The 21,659-nt window shown below is 33.6% G+C and overlaps 3 protein-coding genes across 7 annotated transcripts in view; all 3 read left to right on the top strand.

The window, feature by feature from the left end:
* Positions 1-21,659, top strand: part of LOC138929065 (uncharacterized) — a 108,216-nt gene that overhangs the window by 36,304 nt on the left and 50,253 nt on the right. For both annotated transcript variants that reach the window (XM_070287899.1, XM_070287898.1), the window contains exon 2: positions 8,727-8,962. The gene's annotated coding sequence lies outside the window, so the exon portion shown is untranslated. The remainder of the gene's footprint in view (positions 1-8,726; positions 8,963-21,659) is intronic.
* Positions 12,103-18,978, top strand: LOC108075980 (uncharacterized). 4 transcript variants are annotated; one of them, XM_070288358.1, is made up of 9 exons: positions 12,103-13,105; positions 13,211-13,401; positions 13,464-13,667; positions 13,786-15,732; positions 15,787-16,136; positions 16,200-17,091; positions 17,190-18,314; positions 18,418-18,651; positions 18,705-18,978. In XM_070288358.1, exons 2-9 carry the CDS (start codon positions 13,321-13,323, stop codon positions 18,930-18,932), a joined length of 5,061 nt encoding a protein of 1,686 aa, XP_070144459.1. In that variant the 5' UTR covers positions 12,103-13,105; positions 13,211-13,320; the 3' UTR covers positions 18,933-18,978. The 4 variants fall into 4 exon arrangements, with proteins under 4 accessions (XP_070144459.1, XP_070144457.1, XP_070144458.1 ...); XM_070288356.1 differs by having other exon boundaries at positions 12,104-13,105; positions 15,787-17,091; XM_017168632.2 differs by having other exon boundaries at positions 12,105-13,105; positions 15,787-17,091; positions 18,714-18,978.
* Positions 19,881-20,805, top strand: LOC108075981 (uncharacterized). Its single transcript, XM_017168633.3, has 3 exons — positions 19,881-19,996; positions 20,056-20,432; positions 20,604-20,805. Exons 2-3 carry the CDS (start codon positions 20,064-20,066, stop codon positions 20,772-20,774), a joined length of 540 nt encoding a protein of 179 aa, XP_017024122.1. The 5' UTR covers positions 19,881-19,996; positions 20,056-20,063; the 3' UTR covers positions 20,775-20,805.

The raw sequence follows: 21,659 nt of genomic DNA, 5'->3' as shown, positions 1-21,659 counted from the left end.
TGGCCCGGAAAACAAGCCACAAGCTGCGCAAATGGTGTAAGTTTCGTTGCTCCGCATTTGCACACACCAACACACACCCACACACCAACATATCCGCATCCGTATCCATATCCGTGTCCATATCCGTATCCGCATTGAATGTGTAAGTGTGTGTGTTGGTGTTGGTGTGTGTTGCTTTTTGTGTTGCAGTACTTTTTGGTTAAGAAGTTTACGCTGCTTCTTTGAAGCTTGTTCTTATTTTTTCTTCAAGAGAGCTGGCTAAGTACACTGATGAAAATATTTTAAGTATTTTATACAAACTTTAAAAATTTAATTTTATTTTGAAATCTATAAAAGCATTTCTTAACCGATTTATGGGCTTGTTGGTGAACTTTCTATGGTGTAAATTTTTATTGGTGAATTTTTATAGGTACATTTTTATAGGTACATTTTTATTGGGGAATTTTTATCGTTAAATTTAAAATGATTAAATATTATAAAATATTTAAATAAATTCTCGATTGAATTTCTTCTTGAAGTTTTATAGGAGGCAGTTGTTGGTGAACTTTTATTGATGTATTTTCATTGGTGAATTTTTAGAAATGAATTTTTTTGGTGAATTTATTTTTATTGACAAAAATTTGTTGTTGAACTCTTATTTGGTAATTCTTTTAAAAGTTTATTTATGATATTTTATAAAGAACAATTTTTTGTTGAATTTTTAGTAATAAATTAATTGGTGAATGATTAAAGCTAAGTTAAGCTTTATATATTTTGATGAATGGAAACCATTTATCTTTCATTTTAAATACTAACCATTTTTCAAAAGGGACAAATATTATATAACAACTAATCCCTTGCATATTTCTGCCTTTGTCCATATGTTGTTTAAAATTTCTTGATGTGTGCAATGCAACCGCCTTGTTGGCCATGATAAAAGTAAAACTTTATGCAATAATAGGGGGCGGCGGCTTGGTATGGCTTGGGATGCGACGATGTGGTTCAAGGCTGACCCAACCCGGCCAAATGGATGGGCCCGTGGTGCACGTTATTGCCAACATATGTTGCCCGATATTATAAAACTAGGAAGAAGAAGCATGCCGGGGCTGGGCAAGTTGCATGCAACTTTGTGTAGCCACAAATCATGTTCCGTTTTCGAAGGCAGCCCTCACTTAATTTATGTTGCTTTCCCGAAACTCCAAAAACCAAATTGGTATTTATTTGTTTAGTTATTTTTGTATTTTAGAAAATATATACTGTGCACGGGGAGATATTTTCTGCCGTCACTGTGTTGAATCGATTGATTATTTATGGGCCAGCGGAGTAATTTGTTGGGCTAATTACATCAAATATGTTTGCGGAGCAATTTAATTAATTCAAATTGGCTGCAGTTTCAGTTGGGTTTTCGGTTTGACAGTTTGATAATTTGACGCCGGGACCTGTCAGCATAACAGATATCGATGTGGATATATACTATATATATATATATTTATATTGAGTTCAGTTTGTTTGGTGTCCATCACATGTTGCGCCTGCCAAATGCTGCCCTGTCATCGGGTTTTCTTATTGTCTTCGCCTTATTCCCTTGCCTTTTCTCAGCTTTCCTTTCAGCTTTCCCTTTTGCTTTTCCTGCCCTTTCCTTTCCTTCTTGTTTTCCCAGCTATTGGCAATTGTTGGTGCCTATTCGAGCTGTCACGCCCTCAGCCTTCCCCCTTTTTTTTGGGAGGGCTGTTTGTTTTTTTACAGCTTCTAATAACAGAAAAGTGCTGCTGATTTGGTTCATCACTTCAGTGTCATTTCCGCAATGGAATTGTCGGTACTTGTTGTTGGCGTACACAGAAAGAAAAGGGGTTATGTAATTTAATAGGAAAAATATGGATTTAAGTAGAGTTTACTTTCTGGGAGATTTTTGTTTATTGCTTGAAAAACCTTTGTTAGTTCTGGTATTGCGGAATTTATGGGTGAATTTATTGATGAATTTATTGGAGAATTTATGGGTGAATTTATTGATGAATTTATTGGAGAATTTATTGGTGAATTTATTGGTGAACCTATTGGTGAACTTATGGTGAATTTATTAATATTTATTGTGGAATTTAAAAGCGAATTTGGAATTCGAATTTGTAATGAAATTTGTTTAATTTTCTTCTTGATGAATTGTTGGTGTTAAAGAATCATTGTTTTTTTCCTAATACTTTATATATGACTTTGGTGTCTTAAAAAATTCATTAATTTATTTACCACAATTTTGTTGTACTATTTATTATTATTTTAATTTCTTGAAGATTTTTTCTTTGTATATTTATAAACGACAAATTGGTTAGAGATATGTATAGCCAACATTTTTTGTGTGTTCAGTCAACACTCGCCCACCCCTCGCCTTCCCCCCTGCCTCTTTTTGGCCTTCACCAGATGTCTGTCGTTTGCGTTTCATTTTATTTTATTAAATGAAATGCCGCCAAAACAGAGACAACCAAGTGTTCTCGCTGTTTTTTGGGCATCTTATGGTGTGTATTTGTGTGTGTGTGTGACAAATGCAAAGCAGCGAGGTTCACTTGGTGAGTTTTGAGGAGTTTGTAAGGGAAATGGAAGTAAAAATAATTTAAAAAAATTAATAAAAAAATTATTTGCAAATAATAATTAGAAAAAGTCAAAGAAAAAATGTTAAATATTTTTTTTAAACCATAATAAATTTATTATATTAATTTTAAAAAGTTAAAGTTTAATAAAATATTAAAATGCTGTTAATAAGTAGTTATAAAACCTTTAAAAAATATTTTTATAAAAATAAAAATAAATTAATTAATTAAAATAAATTGAAAAAATGTAATAAAATAAAAAAAAATAAATAAATGAATTGCGAATAATAATTTTAAAAAAATATTAAATATATTTTAAAACCATAATAAATTTATTTTATTAATTTTAAAAAGGTAAAATTTTAATAAAATATTAAAATGTTGTTAATAAATATCCGAAAAATTAAAATAAAATTTATATACCTATAAATTAAATATATATTTTTAGTTCTAGTTCCTGCTCCTTGCAAAACCTTCTTCATAATCCACCCAAATACCCACAGGCCTCAGCAATACGATAAAAATAAGCACTAAGAATAACAAAAAACGAAAAAAAAAACGCAGAAAGAAAAGCGACAGTCAAGAAGAGCAACTCTCGATGCCATAAAAAACAAATCTTGCCATAAAAATGCTCAACATAATTTAACAAAATAGCAATATCTTCCACCCACAGAAAAAAAAGAGGAGGAGCAGCAGCAGCAGCCGGGGCGTGTTTCGGGGGGGTGGGGGAGGAGGAGGAAAAACCCCATAAAAAAAGTGTACAATAAACGCAAACTAAGTGGCCCGCTGGCTGGGGCTGCTTCTTAGGCTTGGGCTTAATAAATGCAAATGTGTCCAAGTATGAACAATTATAGAAAGGAAATTTGCATTAAAAATTTATGTACTCTCTCTTTGTCTCGCTCTCTGCAGAGATAAAGCGTCGCAAGTGCGACATAAATTTTGAGCCGTTACCAACAACTTTTTTGCACTTGAAAAAAATTAATAAAAAACCAAAACAAATAATAATAACAGGAATATATTAAATAATAGAGAATATTTTATAAATATATTTTTAAACAAGTGGAAAACTAAATAGAGAAATTAATAACCCTAAAATTGTAAATGTATATTGTTTTTTTTTAACAATATAATTTTTTTTTTAGCTGTGTATTTATTAATATTAATTATCTTAGCTTTATATTATGTTTTTTCTTAAGTTTAATACGATTTTTGATATATGTTATTCTTTATTATTTATAAAAAATTAATTTAATTTATTTAGTTTATTTTAAAATTTCGAATATATATTTTTTTCAGTGCTTTACCCCTCTACCTCCTCTTTCCATTTTGTCCACTTGGTAATGGCCGCTCTCTGTGGTCGTTGGCGGCCATGGAAGCCCCAAGGAAACATCCATTCGCACAGATGTCTTTAGTTGTTGTCCTCGTTCTCGTCCTCGCCCTCGTCCTTGTTGTTGTTGACGACAGTTTCGAGTGCGTTGTTCGCTTGTTGTTATGCACTGTTAGAAATTTGATGTTTTTATATTCTTGTATTTCTTTTATATTTTTTAAAAACCCTTTAAAGTGTTTTTTAGGGTTTGTTTTTACCATTATTATTTTTACTATTTTTATATAATATTTTTAATTATTTGCATTGTTCATTTTATATTTATTTATTTATATTTTTATTTTTTTCACGGTTAATATTTTGAATTGGCTTCGTTTTCATTAATTTTTCATAAAAACCTTGGCGATTTTACCCAAAAATTCGTAGTGCATTCACATATGTGCACTTATAGTTCCCAACTGGTTTTAACAGTGGTGACTATTAGATATGTGCTTTTGTATTACATTGTTACTTACCCTAAAAGTAACTTAAATTATTCTTAAAAAAATTAGAAAAATGTAAAACAATTTTTTACAAGTGTATAAATTTTTTTGGTTGTCCTTTTTCTGTTGCTGCTGCTCTGCGGCTGTACATGGAGGCCTAACTAGCAGGAAGTCATTAAGTTGTTTAGCTCGCAGTGGCAGCTTCTTTAATATTCTTTCGGCCCAACTCTCTTTCTCTCTCTTTGGCTCTCTCTTGGCCAACTTCCGTGGCATGTGACATGAATGCCAGCGGGTTTGCTTCTGCATTTTGCTTGCAACATTCAGAGGGGCACTGAACGTGGCCAATTAGCAGGGGGGAATAACCCCGGGGGGCAAGAGATGAGTGGGTGAGTGGGCAGAGTGAAAACCTAACTGGGGGCTATATCAATAACCCAGAAAATTGCCGTAATTCATGGAGTTGGTTTTTCGGGTCCAGTTAACAGCTCATAAGTCATTTCTTTATGGCCTTTTCCAGACCAAAATCGGGCCAATTTCATTGCCATTCCGTTTGCCGGCCACTTAACAGCTCATAAAGCCGAAGGCTTCTTTGCTTTTTGGCCTTTACACTTAATAAATATTGTAATTGTAAAATAAAATGCATGAAAAGTAGGCAAGGAAAACATATGTTGAGTGAGAAAATGCTCTTTCTAGAATTTTGTTAATATATTTAAGCAATTTCTGGCCATGAATAATTTTTTTAAATAATGAAATTGTTTTGATTTTGCTTATAAAAATATTATATATAATTTTCATTAATTTTAGAGTGAAAATTTAATTTTTAAATTTAAGTATAAATTTATTTAATATTTAATTTCTGTTTTTTTCTGCTTAAATATTTATTTAAATATATTACATTTACTTTAATTAAATAAAAATATTATTTAAATATATATTCAAGCAGGAAAAATATAAATTAAATATAGAAAATAAATATATATATAGAAAATTGTTTAATAATCTAGTTCCTTTGGCAACGCCTGGAAAAACTGTGAGGAAAATCATTTAAATGGGGCACTGCAACATCCTCAAAGTCACAGGGCCGATGCCCTTGGTTATATCGTAGAAATCAAGAGGGAATAGGGCACGGAGAAGAAACAAATATTTGTTGATTTGTTTGTAACCAAGGCAGACAAAGGGCTTGGGCCAAAAACTTTTTATTACCCGTCCCCCCAACCCCCTTTTAACTTGCTTATCAATCGCAACAAAAAAAAGAAATCGAGAAAAGGAAAAGCCAGAAAAGGGAAATATTTTGCGGGAAAGGAATTTCATATTTCTTTCCTTCTTCTTTTTTATAACATGTATTTTTTTTTTATTTGATTATTGCTCGATATTTGTCAGTCAGTGAAACTTTGGAGCGTTATTTAGCCATAAGAAATCAAACTTTCTTAATTAACTTTCTTGAGCAGCAGCAGCGACGACGGCAGATAGCGAAAACTGATTGTGCGGGTTGCCTGAAAGTCGCAAAATTAAAAAAAAAAATGAAAGTAAAGTAAAATAAAGTAAAATAAAATAAAATAAAGTAAAGAATGAAGCAAAGAACTCCACACACACAAAAAAAAAGGAAGTTGCCTCGACTTTTGCGGGGTACAAAAAATGTACGTTGTTAAGCCACAAAGGGAAATATGTGTCACAGGACAGGAGAGAGGTGATATCACGTGTATGTTGGCCCTACTTCCTTCTCTGTCTCTGTTGCTTTCTCCTTTTTTTATGTATTTTTTTTAGACTTGTTAGAGGTGTTGCCAAATTGGGCTAAATTGCAGACATAATATTGCTATATTTTAATTTAGTTTTTATATTTTTATTTGAAATTGATTTAAAATTTATTTAAAATTTATTTAAAATTTATTTAAAATTTATTTAAAATTTATTTAAAATTTATTTACAATTTATTTAAAATTTATTTAAAATTTATTTAAAATTTATTTAATATTTATTTAAAATTTATTTAAAATTTATTTATTTTAAAATTATTTTAAATTAATTTTAAATGTACTTTATATTTATTTTAAAATTATTTAAAAAAATTTTTTTATAAATTTTAAAAATATTTTAAATTTATTTTTATTTTTTTTGTAATTTATTAAAATTTATTTTAAATTTATTTTAAATTTATTTTAAATTTATTTTAAATTTATTTTAAATTTATTTTAAATTTATTTTAAATTTATTTTAAATTTATTTTAAATTTGTTTGAAATTTATTTTAAAATTATTTTAAAATTAGGTTAAATTTATTTTTTATTTATTTTAAATTGATCTTAATTTTTTTGTTTTATTTATTTTAAATTGATTTTAACTTTATTTAAAATATATAAAATATTTTGATTTCACTTTTTCTCATCACTGTCCCTGCAATTGTATCAAAAGTTTTATTGATTTTCAAGTTTGAATGATAACTTTACAAGAGTTTTTCGATTTTTCCAGCGTGTCTCTGTGTGTGTGTGTGTGTGGGAAAATTGTTAAATTGCTTGTTATTGACAAATACAAGTGCAGGTTGTGTGTGCGCCTGGGTGTAGGTGTGCCAGTGTGCATGTACCGAATGAGAGTTCTCTGCCAAAGTTATCAATTCCAATTATGTAACCAAAAATAATTTGAAAACTTTGCAGCGCTGGCACACACACACTGGCACACCCACAGCTACACACTTGATGGCTTCATAAGTTCGTACTTGTTACCTGTGACTTGTCAAGTATTTGACTTTATCTCTGGACCCCGGTAACGCCCAGGACTCAAGTTCAGTTCGCTCGAGTTGAGCTTGGGGCTTTCAGTTTAAGTTTTTGGCCAAGTTTTAAGCCGATTTGATAAGGAGTTGGCTTTGGCTTAGATTTTTTAGAATTTTTTTTAGGGTTTTTAGACCCCTTTTTATGGACTCATTGAGCTTAATTATTTTAATTTCCTATATTTTAAATATATTTTCTAGTCAAATAGGAATTATATCCTATATTTTTTTACTTTTTTAGATTTTTTCAATCTCTCCCAAGTTTTTCCCAGTGATTTTCCAAAGATTTTCAAAGCGATCTGTAACTGTTGCTCGCTTTTAAGGATAAAGTTTACAGCATACAGACACTCTCCCTTAGAAATTAAACTTTCACTAGGGGTAAAAATAAGTAAAAATTAAAAATTATACAAAGTATAATAAAAATTGAAATCAAGGGGGGAAAATCAACAGCCTGGCGAAAATCAGCATAATGAAAATGAAGAACCGGCGGCGGCAGAGCTGTGAAAAACCCAGCGACAGCTTGTTGACAATGTAAATAATGTGACAAGGGGGAGGGGGAAGGGGTGGTAGGAAAAGCCGGTCCCCGAAAGGGGGGGGCAGGGGGGTGTGTGAAATTGGTTAGTGGCAAAAGTAACGTGGATGGGCTCAAGTGCATGTGTTTGCCATGACGTTGATAAGCCGCAAAAATGTCATAAAAAATATGCAACTACCAAGGCGACGGATCCGCCCACCCAAAAAAATTACCCAACTCCCTTCCAAGTTTTTTTTTTTTTTTTTTTGTTTGTGTCTGCCTTTGCTGGCGTCAGCGCTTTGTTTTGGCCAGTTTTTCCAAAGCTTTTCCAAAAAAAACGAAGAAGTAGTAGTGGTAGTAGCTCTCAGCGGGCGTGAAAGTTGCGAGAATTTATAAAATTCACATTGACGCCGCAAATGTCATTTATCAACGTGTCATTGCCAGAGAGAAAGGGATAGAAAGAGAGGCGGGGCAAAAAGGGATAGAAAATGCAAGAGCGAAGGCAGCTGGAAAAATTTAGGAAAAGCTGAAGAATCGTTAATATAATTTATAAAAATATTTTTAAAATATTTCTGCCATTTTTCAAACTCTATTTATAGTCAGCTAGCTAAAAAGAGAGGTTTATCGGGACAGAGAGAGGTTGAGCGAAAGAGAGAGAGAGAGAAGTGGATTGAGTGAGGGAGGGGTAGAGAGAGAGCGGAGAGCTAGATGGAGAGTGAGAGAGAGAGAGAGCAATATTTAAATGGCTAGTCCTCTCTCTCTAACTTTGACACTATCTCTGCCGCGCTCTCTCTCTCTCTCCCACTAACTCTAACTAACTAGCTGTAAGTCTACCTCTTCCTTACTCAATCTACCTCTCTCTTTCTTTCTCTCTCTCTCTCTCTCTCTCTTGATCAATCAACCTCTCTTTTCCTCTCTCTCTCTCGATCAATCAACCCCTCTCTATCTCTCTCTTTCGATCAACCTCTCTCTATCTCTCTCGATCAACCTCTCTCTCTCTCTCTCGATCAACCTCTCTCTATCTCTTTCTTTCGCGATTAACCTCTCTCTATCTCTCTCGATTAACCTCTCTCTATCTCTCTCTCTCTCTCTAGCTACCTATAAAAAGAGGCCCTTCTGCCGCCGCAGCCTCAGTCAGTGCGCGACCTCCCCCCGTGTTTTTCTGTGACGTGTTCATCCCAAGCCACCTGGCTGACTCGCTTCACCGGAAAAAGTGCAAGTTCATATTATATTGATGCAAAAACAACAAAAATATCTGCAATCGAAGTAATCAATCTCAACCAACTCTGCAGAGTAAAGATGAAAAGCAACAAAGTATTCTTTACTGCAGGTAAGTCCAAGCCAAAACCATTATTCTATATACATAAAGCTGCCTTAGCAGCGGTCGGGTTTAGAAAACTTGGCTTAAAACAAAGCTAACTGCGGGAAAGCTAGCTGCAAGGGTATATAAACTTCGGCTTGCCGAACTTGGCTTGTTTTTTAATATTATATATTTAGATCCTTAATTATTCGCCTTTTATATAATTCATAAAAATATTTTGAAAATATTTGTAACCATTTTTCGAACTCATCTGACCACCCTCGTCCATGGCTAGGAGTGTAAAATTTTCTCCTGGTACTCTTTTCCACCTACTGTTACCCCTCAGTTTTCTCCCCCTCTGTCTTGCCATCCATCCAGTTTGGTGGAACTTTTCGCACTTGGCACTAAATTTTCAGCTGCTTTTGTGTTATGACAATTATAATTGTGCTTTTGCATATGTGCGAGTGTGTGCGTGTGTGCGGAGAGCGCTCTTGGCAGGAAGTATTTACGTGGGAAATTGTAACAAATGTTTTCTGTGGTCCTTCGATGTGTGTCTGTCTGTGTTCTAGGTGTGTGCATGTGTGTGTGTGTGTGTGTGTGTGTGTGTGTGTGTGTGTGTGTGTAGCCTTGTTGCACTTTTCCACCAACAAAAGGTAGTAACTGTAAACTGAAAACCAACGGCAGTGAAACTAAAATAGTAAAATTAAATTACATGTAGGTCTGTGGACGTGGGTCTAAAAGGATTTACAACTCAGGTTGAGATTTTGAGGTTTCTGATTTTGTTTTTAATATTATTGAATATTATTTGGAAATTAAATAAATATGAATAAGTATATATAAATATAAAAAATATATTTAAATATATAAAATATATAAAAATATATAAAATATATGTAAATATATGTTATACATTTTTTAAAATTATTTTTAAACAATTTATGAGTTAAAATCTTATTAAACAGAGCTTAAACAGTTTTTATTTGACTTTTAAATATTTTCAAAAATTATTTTTCGTATATATTTATTTTTATTTTCTTAAACCCTTAAAATTTAATTTTGTAGTATTTATTTCTTTATTTTAAATATATTTTTCTTTCGAAATTTATTTATGATTTTTTATTTATTTTTATTAATTTTAATAACAAATAAAATAGCATTGTTTAAGTAAGAAATCTAGAGAAATAAATATCATAAAATTATATTAATATTAAAACTAATATTTATATTTAAATAAAATAAATTTTAAATATTTTTTAATAATTCATTTTCCCATATATTTATTTGTATTGTCTTAAAATCTTAAAATTCGAATTTCGTAGAATTTCTGAATTTCTTTTAATCAAAAAAATATATTTATTTAATTTCATATATTTATTTTTTGAGCCACATTAAAATTTCTATTTTAAATTCCTATTTTCTTGCCCCCAACTATGTGCTCTTGCATGTGCGTGTGCTATTTCGGGGGTTGTCTTAAATAGTCATAGACTGTTAGACAACAAACAATGCGCTGCTGCTGCTGCTGCTTCCACACGTCTTCTTCTCCATTTTTGGGGCCAAAAGTTTTTTTCCTTAGCCCCGAAAAAGGGGGAAAAGTGGGTGGAGGGGGGCGGGGTCCATGCGTGGTGGGCGTGTCCCTTGGTAAAGTTGCAGCCGAAATGAAATATGTTCGGTGGCACGGCGAGAAATCTCATCCATGGAGAAAGGGGACGGAGACGACGAGGAGAGAGAGAGAGCGAGAGACAAAAAGCCTTGGCAGGAAGTTTTGGCTACGGAAATTTATAAGATTTATGTTTAATTGTTGTTTTTGGCTTTTGCGGCAGCTGCCGCGTGTCTTTGCCTTGCCCCTTTTCTCTCTGTGTGTGTGTGTTTTTTTGGGGAAAAACAAATTAATTAGTGAAATTAAATGGCAGACGACGGCAAATGACAAGTTTGGGCAATTAAAAAAATATATGTATTTATTATATTTAGCGTTGCCACAAAGCTAAGCAGCTAAGCTAATCACTAAATAATATAAGAAATAATTTTAAAAATATATAAATAATACAAAAATTATAAATAAATAAATTATTAATATTTATTTAAATAAAAATATGAATTGAGCTTAACTAAAGATATAAAAATCAAATAAATATATATAAAAAAATTACATAATTATTTTTGTTTACCATAAAAACGCATAAACAATATTTTTTTTTATTAAAAATCTTTAACAATGTTTTAATAAATTTTATTTTTTATTTTTTTGAAGCTTCTTTAGGCTGAGAAATTAATTTCTTATTTATTTATCCCAAAAAATTCCGTTATTTAATATTATTATTTAATAAAAAAAGCTTTTAATATTTTTTTAAATTATAAAAATACCTAAATTTTTTTAGTTATTCATTTTAAATGTTAAACAAAAGCCTTTTATTATTTATTTACATTTTTTAAATATTTGGTATTATATTCTTTATTATTTTTCTTAACTTTTAGAGGTTAAGGAATTAATTTCTTATATTATTTAACCTTAAAAAAAATTATTTTAAATTATAATATAATCTCCAGGTAAAGCTTTAATATTTAGGAATTTTTATACATTTTATTTGTGGGCAACATTTATACAAAACAACAAAACTTCAAATGACAATTGATAATTTTAGGGCAACCTCAAGACTTGGGTCAACAACAAGGATATATATATATATTTATATATACTTGTGCCATAAATTACCAATTACAAATTGTTTGGAAGACAATGACGCTGGCATATCGAATACCAAAACTGCGGCAATGCAATTATAAATGCATTTGTCAAATATTGAAACAAAAATGAGAGATTGTAGAGTGCGGTTCTTGCTGGCTGAGCAATTAATGCCAATAATGCAATGAATACTTACAACTAATCCCAAGGACACTACACTGCAAAAGTAAACACTCTTTTGGGTATTTTAATATATATTTTTTTTTTTAAGATTTCCACCTTTTCAAATTTTCTAATCCTGCAATAATTCCTAGAAATATATATACAAGCCACTTGAAATCGTGCCAAGCATAAAAGTATATTTTTGGCTTAAGATGCTGTCCCAAAAGACTTGACTAGATTTCCGTTGCGTGCACTTTTGCGGCCAGGCATTCCATTTTCCATTTACCATTTTCCCTTTTGGTATATGGTAATGGAGCTGCTGCTGCTGCTGCTGGCTAGGAACAAATCCTGGCCACAGAAGCCATGACCGCACTTTTAATCAAAGTGAAAACTATGAAAATTTATAAAATAATTCTTGTAAACGTGAACCTAAACGTAAACGAGCTGAGGGAAAAGCATGGAAAAACCGAATTTCGGCAAGGACCTGTCACTGCCGCCTGCAGTTTTCCCCCAGTTTTCCCAGCAGCACTCAAAAAAAGGGCAGCAGCAGCAGGAGTAGCAGGATCAGCAGCCGCCGCACCACCCAAAAACCAAACATTCTCTGATACAAGGACCTCTCGCTATGTTTGTGTTTGTGTTTGGGATTTTCGGTTGGCCTTCGCTCGAGAATATTTGCATGATATATGCAGTTATAATAAACCACAAGAGCTGCTAAAGCAACACAAGGAGAGAGCAACGATGCTGAGGACAACCCAGCAGGATGCAGGGACCCAGCCAGCACAAGGAGCAAACAAATGCCAATGTGTGCAACGGTGCGTATGAAGGCCAGTGGGCCCCACCGATCAAAATAATGCAGCATGTATATAGATTAACCTTAGTGCATTATTTACCCGAAAATTATATTAAATAAATAAATACTTTCTTAAAATCTGATAAATGAAATAAATTATAAACCAAATAAACGAAACGTTATAAATATTCATAGAAAATCTAGGGTGGCTAAGACTCCCCTACAACCCTAGAAAGTTTCTGTAAAAATCATCGCAAAAACAACGAAAAAGCATTCCTTAAACTGTGACAAGTGCCGTCTCTAAAAAACGTCGCAAACAATACAATTTTTCTTTTGCTAAAGATTTTGTGAGTGAATAGGGATAATTCATATAATTATCAAGGAATTATAGGGCGTTTGAAAGCAAATCCTCAGGGAATGGATAGTTCTTGGTCGACTCAAGCCAAGCCAGGAGAATTTCAAGCGGACGAAGCACCAGTTTTGATCTGGATTTTCGCCAAAGCGTATGATTATTATTATTATAATCCCTCTTAGAAATCAGGTGAGTTTTGTACACGTTTTTATTCGATTTTATTTTATTATAAATTTATTTATATTTATTATTTCATTTTATTTATTGAATTTGGTATTTTTTACCAACCACAAGTGGGCCTTGCCTTTTAAGTCGAAAAACGTAAATAAAGAAAATTTGTAAACATAAAAAAAAGATTTTAAATATTTATTAAATAATTTTAACGCGTATTTGTGATCCCCGTGATGGATAACATCCTCTTTGAGTTCATTGGTGACCACGCGGACAATGTTGATGTTTATGAGGAGACATATGCACGGCCCCAGGTGAGTTCTGCTGCAGACCGACCTGCCCTTCTCTTACCTAACTCATATTATGTTTGTGCCAGGCAGAGGTGGAGCCCACAGACACTGGCACCACCACCGTTGACTTAGAGTTGGGAACCAAATTTGATATTTTGGAGAGCAACGAACCGAAAAGTCCTGGGAAAAATCCTGCGGATAGTCCATTAATAAGTTTCCTGCCTGAGATTTCTGACCATCAGCTGATTGAGAGTCCTATGGACACAGAGGACACACAAATGGATTTAAACGTAAGCGGAAGTCATTAGAAAATTTTAAATAATTTTCTTTGCACTTTAAGAGATAAATCAAAGCCCAAATTAATCCGATAAAAATACATATATATAAAATTTGTTTTTATCTTTGCAGGAATTGCAATGCCAGTCTAAGAACCTAAGCCTCCCGTCCTTGGAAAACAAAGAGGAGATCTCCTCAGCCCAAGAATTCCAGCCCATGGAGATTACTACCCAGCCAACCGATGTATCCGTTTCAGAGACAGCAGATTGCGAAGCTGCAAGTATTCCAAATAATGATCAGCAACCAGTAGTCAAGGGGAAAAAAGAAGAGAAAAAGCGGAAGAAAGCCAAAGAACAGATTGTGTCCAGTAAAACCCCATTGCCCTCTATTACATTTTTATCACCAGTGAGGGATACAACACCAACAACACCAAAAACACCAACACTGACATCACCATTGCCCTCCATTACATTTCTATCCCCCATGAGTGACCCAACAATAACAACAATACCTAAAACACCAACACCATCATCACCACTAACAACTTGGCCAACAACACCAAAAACCCCATTGCCTTCTATTACATTTTTATCACCAGTGAAGAACACAACTCCAAAAACACCAACACTGACATCACCATTGCCCTCCATTACATTTCTTTCCCCCATGAGTGACCCAACAATAACAACAATACCTAAAACACCAAGACCATCATCACCAATAACAACTTGGCCAACAACACCAAAAACCCCATTGCCTTCTATTACATTTTTATCACCAGTGAAGGACACAACTCCAAAAACACCAACACTGACATCACCATTACCTTCTATTACATTTTTATCCCCCATGAGTGACCCAACAATAACAACAATACCTAAAACACCAAGACCATCATCACCAATAACAACTTGGCCAACAACACCAAAAACCCCATTGCCTTCTATTACATTTTTATCACCAGTGAAGAACACAACTCCAAAAACACCAACACTGACATCACCATTGCCCTCCATTACATTTCTATCCCCCATGAGTGACCCAACAATAACAATACCTAAAACACCAACACCATCATCACCACTAACAACTTGGCCAACAACACCAAAAACCCCAATGCCTTCTATTACATTTTTATCACCAGTGAAGGACACAACTCCAAAAACACCAACACTGACATCACCATTGCCCTCCATTACATTTCTATCCCCCATGAGTGACCCAACAATAACAACAATACCTAAAACACCAAGACCATCATCACCAATAACAACTTGGCCAACAACACCAACAACATTTTTATCACCAGTGAAGGACACAACACCAAAAACACCAACACTGACATCACCATTGCCCTCCATTACATTTCTATCCCCCATGAGTGATCCAACAATAACAACAATACCTAAAACACCAAGACCATCATCACCAATAACAACTTGGCCAACAACACCAACAACATTTTTATCACCAGTGAAGGACACAACACCAAAAACACCAACACTGACATCACCATTGCCCTCTATTACATTTCTATCCCCCATGAGGGATACAACACCAACACCAACAATACCAAAAACACCAACACCAACATCATCATTGCCTTCAATTACATTTTTATCGCCAAGATTATCCTCGTTACCATCCATTACATTTTTATCACCGATGAGGGACTCAATGCCTTCACCAACAAAAACTAGGCCTTCAACACAAACAACACCATTGCCTTCGATTACATTTTTATCATCGATAAAGAATACAATACCAACGGAAACAATCACACCAACAGCACCAACACCACCTCCTCTACCACCACCATATAAAATACCAAAGGCAGTTGTCCGGGTCAAATGTATCAAAACCTCCTCCATTGCCAAGGTATACGCCTTGATGCTACGCTGTTGGGGCAGGCATGAAACTCCTACGGCCAAAATTCCAATCCCTCAGATAAAGGGAAAGGACTCCGAAGCCAAGGAAGAAGCTAATAAATATTTGAGTCTTCCGGTGAGACCGAAGAATCGATTGCTAAGAAGACGCAATTCAAAATGGCAAGGCCGCCCGATTCCCCTACTGACTCCAGTACTTCCCTTGGAGATATGCATTGGATATCAATTAATTAGTTATATCTTACAGTTTTTCAGTGGTGCGATTACACGTCTCGAGGATAGGCCAGTATCTCCATACCGATCGTCGTCCTTGTCGCCCACGGCCACATCGTCCTCATCGTCTTCATCGTCCACATCGTCTTCATCGTCCATGGATTCCTCGAATACTTCCGACAGCTCGGATTCCTCGGATACCTCGGATTCCTCGGATACCTCGGATACCCCAATTGCCGCGGATGACGGGAATCCTGTGGATGCTAAGGATACCCAGGATTTAATGGAGGAACAGGATATCGAGGAAGACGAGGAATTTGAGGATGTCAAGGAAGCCAAGGCTGCTAACAGAGTCACTTTCTCGGAGAATCAATATATTCGCTGGTATGTAAAGGGGTCCAGGATTGCCAAGAATATGGAGGATGCCAGTGAATTTGCGGCTTCCAGGGCTGACGTGCACGACGGGGAATTCCCTCGTATCCTCAAGAGAGGTAATAGATTCGGAGTGGGCGAGGAAGCCCAGGTTGTCCATAAAACCAGATACGCTGAGAATGACGGGGCTGTCGGCTACCCAAAAAGAACCAAGTTTGAAAGGATTAACGAGGAAACCAATAATATCGAGAATATCCCTGACATCTCCATGGATGTGAAGGTTCCCGAAGAAGAAGAGGATTCCGAAGATGGCGAGGATGCCGCCGATGACCAAGATGTCGATTATGCGGAGTATTTCAAGAATGCCAAGTTCGAGGAAGATTCCGGGGACTCTGCAGATTCCCAGGATTCCGGAGATACGGCAGATGACGAGGATGAAGATGATGACGAGGATGAAGATGACCCATACGGTTTGAAGGCCTCGCTTGCTTCGGGATCTTTGTTTGCTTCGGAAGAAACAGATGTTTCAGAAGACTCATCTCGTTTCGATGCTTCAGGACTTCCTCAGCTAACCGATTCTTCAGGATCCCCACAGCCTGCCGATTCTTCATATGCCCCATTTTGGAGTAGCTATCCATCGCTATTAAATCAGGATCAGGAATCCACACTATCGCATTCATCATCTGATGAGGATGACGATTCTCTACCAGACTTATCAGAAAACTTTTCAGAAGAACTTAACGAAAGACCGACAAGTACAAAGAATAAACTAGAGAAAAGCTGGAAATTCCCGCCACCGATATTATCCGAAAGCTCCACCGATTCGGAGTCGGAGGAGCGGCCTTGTAAACTAATAAAAATTTACGAGAATGAGGAAGCTCCGATCGAGGGTAACGACGAAATGGAAGCGAAGCCAAAAGAAAAAATTATATGTTACGTTCCTGCATGGGTTTTGAAAATGCCAAGCGTGAGTGATGTTTTTTTTTTTTTTGGAAATATGATGACATAATTGCAATTTATGATTTCCCTTTATATTATATATATATATATATAACATATTTTCAGGCACCTTCAGTAAAGGAAGACTCAGATGAAGACGAAGATTGTGAAGACAATTTTCAAGATTCTGAAGAGGATTCTGAAAAGGATTCTGAAGAGGATTCTGAAGAGAATTCTGAAAAGGATTCTGAAGAGAATTCTGAAAAGGATTCTGAAAAGGATTCTGAAGAGGATTCTGAAGAGAATTCTGAAAAGGATTCTGAAGAGGATTCTGAAAAGGATTCTGAAGAGGATTATGTAGAGTATGCTACGGAGGATTCTGAAGAGGAATATATAGAGGACTCTGCGGAGGATACTGGAGTGGATATTACAGAGAATATTGCAGAGAAAATTACTAAGGATATTTTAAAGGGTATTTTAGATGATATTCCATATGATATTCCGGAGAATATTCCAGAGGATATTGCAGAGAATATTGCAGAGAATATTGCAGAGAAAATTACCGAGAATATTACAGATGATATTACAGAGGATATTACTGGAAAAATTGCAGAGAAAATTACAGAGGATATTTCAGATGATATCACAGAAAATATTATAGAAAATATAACAAAGGGTATTACAGAAGATATAACAGAGGAAATTTCAGAGGATATTACAGAGGATATCACAGAGAAAATTACCGAAAATATAACAGAGGATATTACAGAGAATATTCCAGATGATATCACAGAGAATATTGCAAAAGATGTAACAAAGGGTATTACAGAGGATATTACAAATGATATTACGGAGGATATTACTGGTAAAATTGTAGAGAAAATTACAGAGAAAATTGCAGAGGATATTTCAGATGATATCACAGAGAATATTGCAGAAGATATAATAAAGAATATTAAAAAGGATGTTACAGAGGACATTACTGAAAATTTTGCGGAGAAAAATACAGATGATGTCACAGAGAACATTAACGAAGATATAAAGGATATTACAGAAAATATTACAGAGAATATTGCACAGAATTTTACTAAAGATATTACAGAAAATTCTAAAGGAAATTGTGAAGAGAATTGTGAAGAGAATTGTATGGAGAATTGCTTGGAGAATTCTTTGGAGAATTGTGAAGAGGATACTGAAAAGAACAACCTGCCCAAAAAGGATATTCCAGATCCCAAGGAGACTGAAGAAAAGGTAAGTAAATAATAGTTAATTTTTCTGCAGATAAAATAAATGATTGTAACTTAAATTTATTTAAAATCCTATAAATTAAATAAAGAATATTTCTTTTCCTTAGACCTCCTCACCCCGCAGAAACCGTGAAAGTATCATTCGCTGCGCATTCGATGGTCGCAAATACAGGACTCTAAAGGATCTAAGGAAGCGCACAAAGCTGTCGAAGAGGAGCATCCGCAAGGTCCTAAAGCGGATTGGAAAGATCAAGCGCCGAAAGTGGCGTATCAGCATGTTTTATTTACAGGCCTACGATTTAGAGGAGTTAAGACAGCCAATGTCCAGCAATCCGAAACCGGTTAGTTAGTTTTATAAATATTTAAATATTTTTAGAGATAATAATATAATCAGTACTCGCAGGTGGAACTGAACGATGTCTTTAGGACGGTAATTCGCAGCTACCAGAAGGTCAAGTTCCAACGCATGGAGGAGCTGGTGAAGAAGACTGGTCTCGACGAACAGCAACTGGCCAAGGCCCTGAAGATGATCGGTCGCAAGCGATCCACCAAGTGGCGTCTGCTCAACTACAAGAAACCACTGACACACATTCACCGGGGCCACAAAAGGGTCAGGGATTAAACTAAAACTTGTTCTGTTATCCTCTTTATAATTACAATAATATTAAATACACTTTAAAATATAAATTTAGGTAAAATTTCAATTAAAATTAGCCATGGTTTTAAATGTTTTAGCTTGTTTTCGTGTTTTCTTGGAGTTTTTTTTTTGCCTAAAAATGGAAATTTAAAACAATGTTGAAAATTTTGAAAGTATTAGAAATATTTAGAAAAAATTTAAAATATTTATAACGCATTTTAAAATATTTAAAAAATATTTGAAATATTTATAACACATTTTTAAATACTTAGAAAATATTTAAAATATTTACAACTCATTTTTAAATATTTAGAACTCGTGTTAATATATTAAAAAAATATAAGAGGCGCTTTAAAATATTTAGAAAACAATTTAAAATATTCGAAAAGCATTTAAATTATTTAAAATATTAAGAAAACAATTTATGAAAGTATTTAAAATATTTAGAACCCATTTAATATTTAAAGTATTTTGAAAGCATTTAAATTATTTAAAATATTAAGAAAACATTTTTAAATATATTTAGAAGATATTTATAATATTTGAACACATTTAAAAATATTTTAGAAATATTAAAACAATTATCTAAAATATTTCTATATAATTTTTAAATATTTTAAGCACATGTTAAAGTATTTTAAAGAATTTTTGATATGAGAAATATTTAAAATATCAAGAAAACAATTTAAAATATATTTTAAAACTATTTAAAAGAGTTTAAAGACATTTTAAATTGTTTAATATACTTTTTTATATATTTTAAAAATATTAAAACTATTTAAAATGTATAGAAAACATTTTAAAATATTTAAACACGACTGAAACTATATATTATATACTTTATAATTAATAATAATAATAATTTTAATATTTAATTATAATTATAAACCCAAGAGAACTAGGCTACGATTCTCAGAAACTGTAAACTAAATTCGTAGATCTCCTCTATCCTTGACCCATATGTTTTTAAAACTGTCAGGTTCAAACATATTTTACTCACAGAGTATCAGTATAGCTTCAGCTGTCGCATCAAAAACATCAAACCCCGAGTAAATATCTTAAAAAAAAATTTGTTTCATTTAAATTCAAAGAGAAACAAAAACTATAGCTAATAAAATGGATGACAAGGATTTGCAGAAACACTATGAGCGCGTTATGCGCGACTTGCAGAAGGAAAGGCTTTTGACCTTTGAGGAGATGTTGGAAATTACCAAGATCCCACCGGAGATTCTCAAGAGAACCATTGCTGTCCTGGCACCTGGTCTTTGCTGTTACCAGAAGCTAAAGGCCGAGCAGGAAGAGGAGGAGGAGGAGAATTTCGATGAGCACTGGACTGTGCAGGATATGCAGGATATAGCGGATTTCGAGGAGAAGCGGCAGCGGGTTATGGATAAATATCACAAGAAGGCTAAAAAGGAAGTTAAGAATATGAGAAACAAGGAAAATATTATTAAAGATAAAAGCCAGCATGAAGAGTTTGATGATGTGAGTATTTTTATATATTTTTTTTATATATTTATTTATATATTTTATATATTTATATATATATTTTATATATTTATATATATATTTTTTATATTTATATATATATTTTATATATTTATATATATATTTTATATATTTATATATATTTTTTATATATTTATATATATTTAGAATCCCAATTTCGAGAGAGACCAAGAGATTGTCAGCTTCGAGGACCTGGTGAAGCTCACATTCACCCATCCCTTTTACCTGGAGAGATGTCTGTGCCACCTGGCTATATTGGCCGAAACTGAAGAAGGAAAACCCGAGGAAAATTTCAATGATGAAGATGAAAACATGTAACCAGAATTTTGGTTTATGTTTTCTTATTTGATATTATATAATGGAGATTTTCAATATCTGTTTTTTGTTTCCATTTTTTTGTGGATTTTATTTTTTTTAGATTTTTTTAAGGTTTTTTTTTTATATTTTTTTTAGATTTTTATTTTTGAGCTTTTGCTGTTTCTTTTGGTAATTTGGCAACTGCAATTTGGTTTTGTCTTTGTTGCTTATTTTGTTTTCTTGTTCTGTGGATTTTCCAGCAATTGTTGTGTGTGTGCAGGCAAGAGTGTGTGTGTGAGTGTTTGTGTGTGTGTGTTGATGTTTTCTATGCGCTGGCAATTAATTGCTTTCAAATCCTTTTATCCAACAGATTTGGTCAATTTATTTTGTGCAGTTATTTTGCCTTTTTTGTTGTACAATGTCCATGTACATGTGTAGGTATGTTTGTATATGTTTACTTTTTTTTTTTTTTTTTTGGTTGCAGACATGCCACACTCACACACACATACACTCACAGAGAGTACATACATAAGTGTGCGCTTGTTCGGTCTGAATTTATTATATGTTTAGTTTATTGTTTTTTAATGGCGCTTAGTTTCAATTTGAGCAGAGCAATAAATTACACATTACTGACTGCCCCTCGTCCTTTTTCTGTTTTTTTTTTTTTGTGTGTGTGTGTGTTGGTCCTTTTTTTTTGTGTCCATGTGTGTGAGCGTTCGAGTGTGCGGCGAGGGCAAGCGCTTTAATGAGGCCAAAGGAGTCGATCCTGGGGCTTGATACTCGATTGATGCCACTGGCCACTGGGGCAGACAGTTGACCTTTGCGGCGAGTTCAGCGACAAGACAAAAAAAAAACAAGGTAAGATCTGAAAAAAACATACTATACATCAGAAGTTTACTATATTTT

The sequence above is a fragment of the Drosophila kikkawai genome, chromosome X, assembly GCF_030179895.1.
Source record: "Drosophila kikkawai strain 14028-0561.14 chromosome X, DkikHiC1v2, whole genome shotgun sequence".
Classification (NCBI taxonomy): domain Eukaryota; kingdom Metazoa; phylum Arthropoda; class Insecta; order Diptera; family Drosophilidae; genus Drosophila; species Drosophila kikkawai.
Note: the sequence above shows the minus strand (reverse complement) of the source record. Positions and strands in the feature narration are given on the sequence as shown.

What these genes read in the sequence shown, in the direction of transcription:
- LOC108075981 (XM_017168633.3), top strand. Translation starts at nt 20,064, where the DNA reads ATGGATGACAAGGATTTGCAGAAACACTATGAGCGCGTTATGCGCGAC. An exon ending in AGCATGAAGAGTTTGATGAT is followed by an intron (nt 20,433 to 20,603) that starts GTGAGTATTTTT and finishes ATATATATTTAG; the next exon opens with AATCCCAATTTCGAGAGAGA.
- LOC108075980 (XM_070288356.1), top strand. Translation starts at nt 13,321, where the DNA reads ATGGATAACATCCTCTTTGAGTTCATTGGTGACCACGCGGACAATGTT. An exon ending in AGACATATGCACGGCCCCAG is followed by an intron (nt 13,402 to 13,463) that starts GTGAGTTCTGCT and finishes TGTTTGTGCCAG; the next exon opens with GCAGAGGTGGAGCCCACAGA. An exon ending in CGATTCCCCTACTGACTCCA is followed by an intron (nt 15,733 to 15,786) that starts GTACTTCCCTTG and finishes TATATCTTACAG; the next exon opens with TTTTTCAGTGGTGCGATTAC.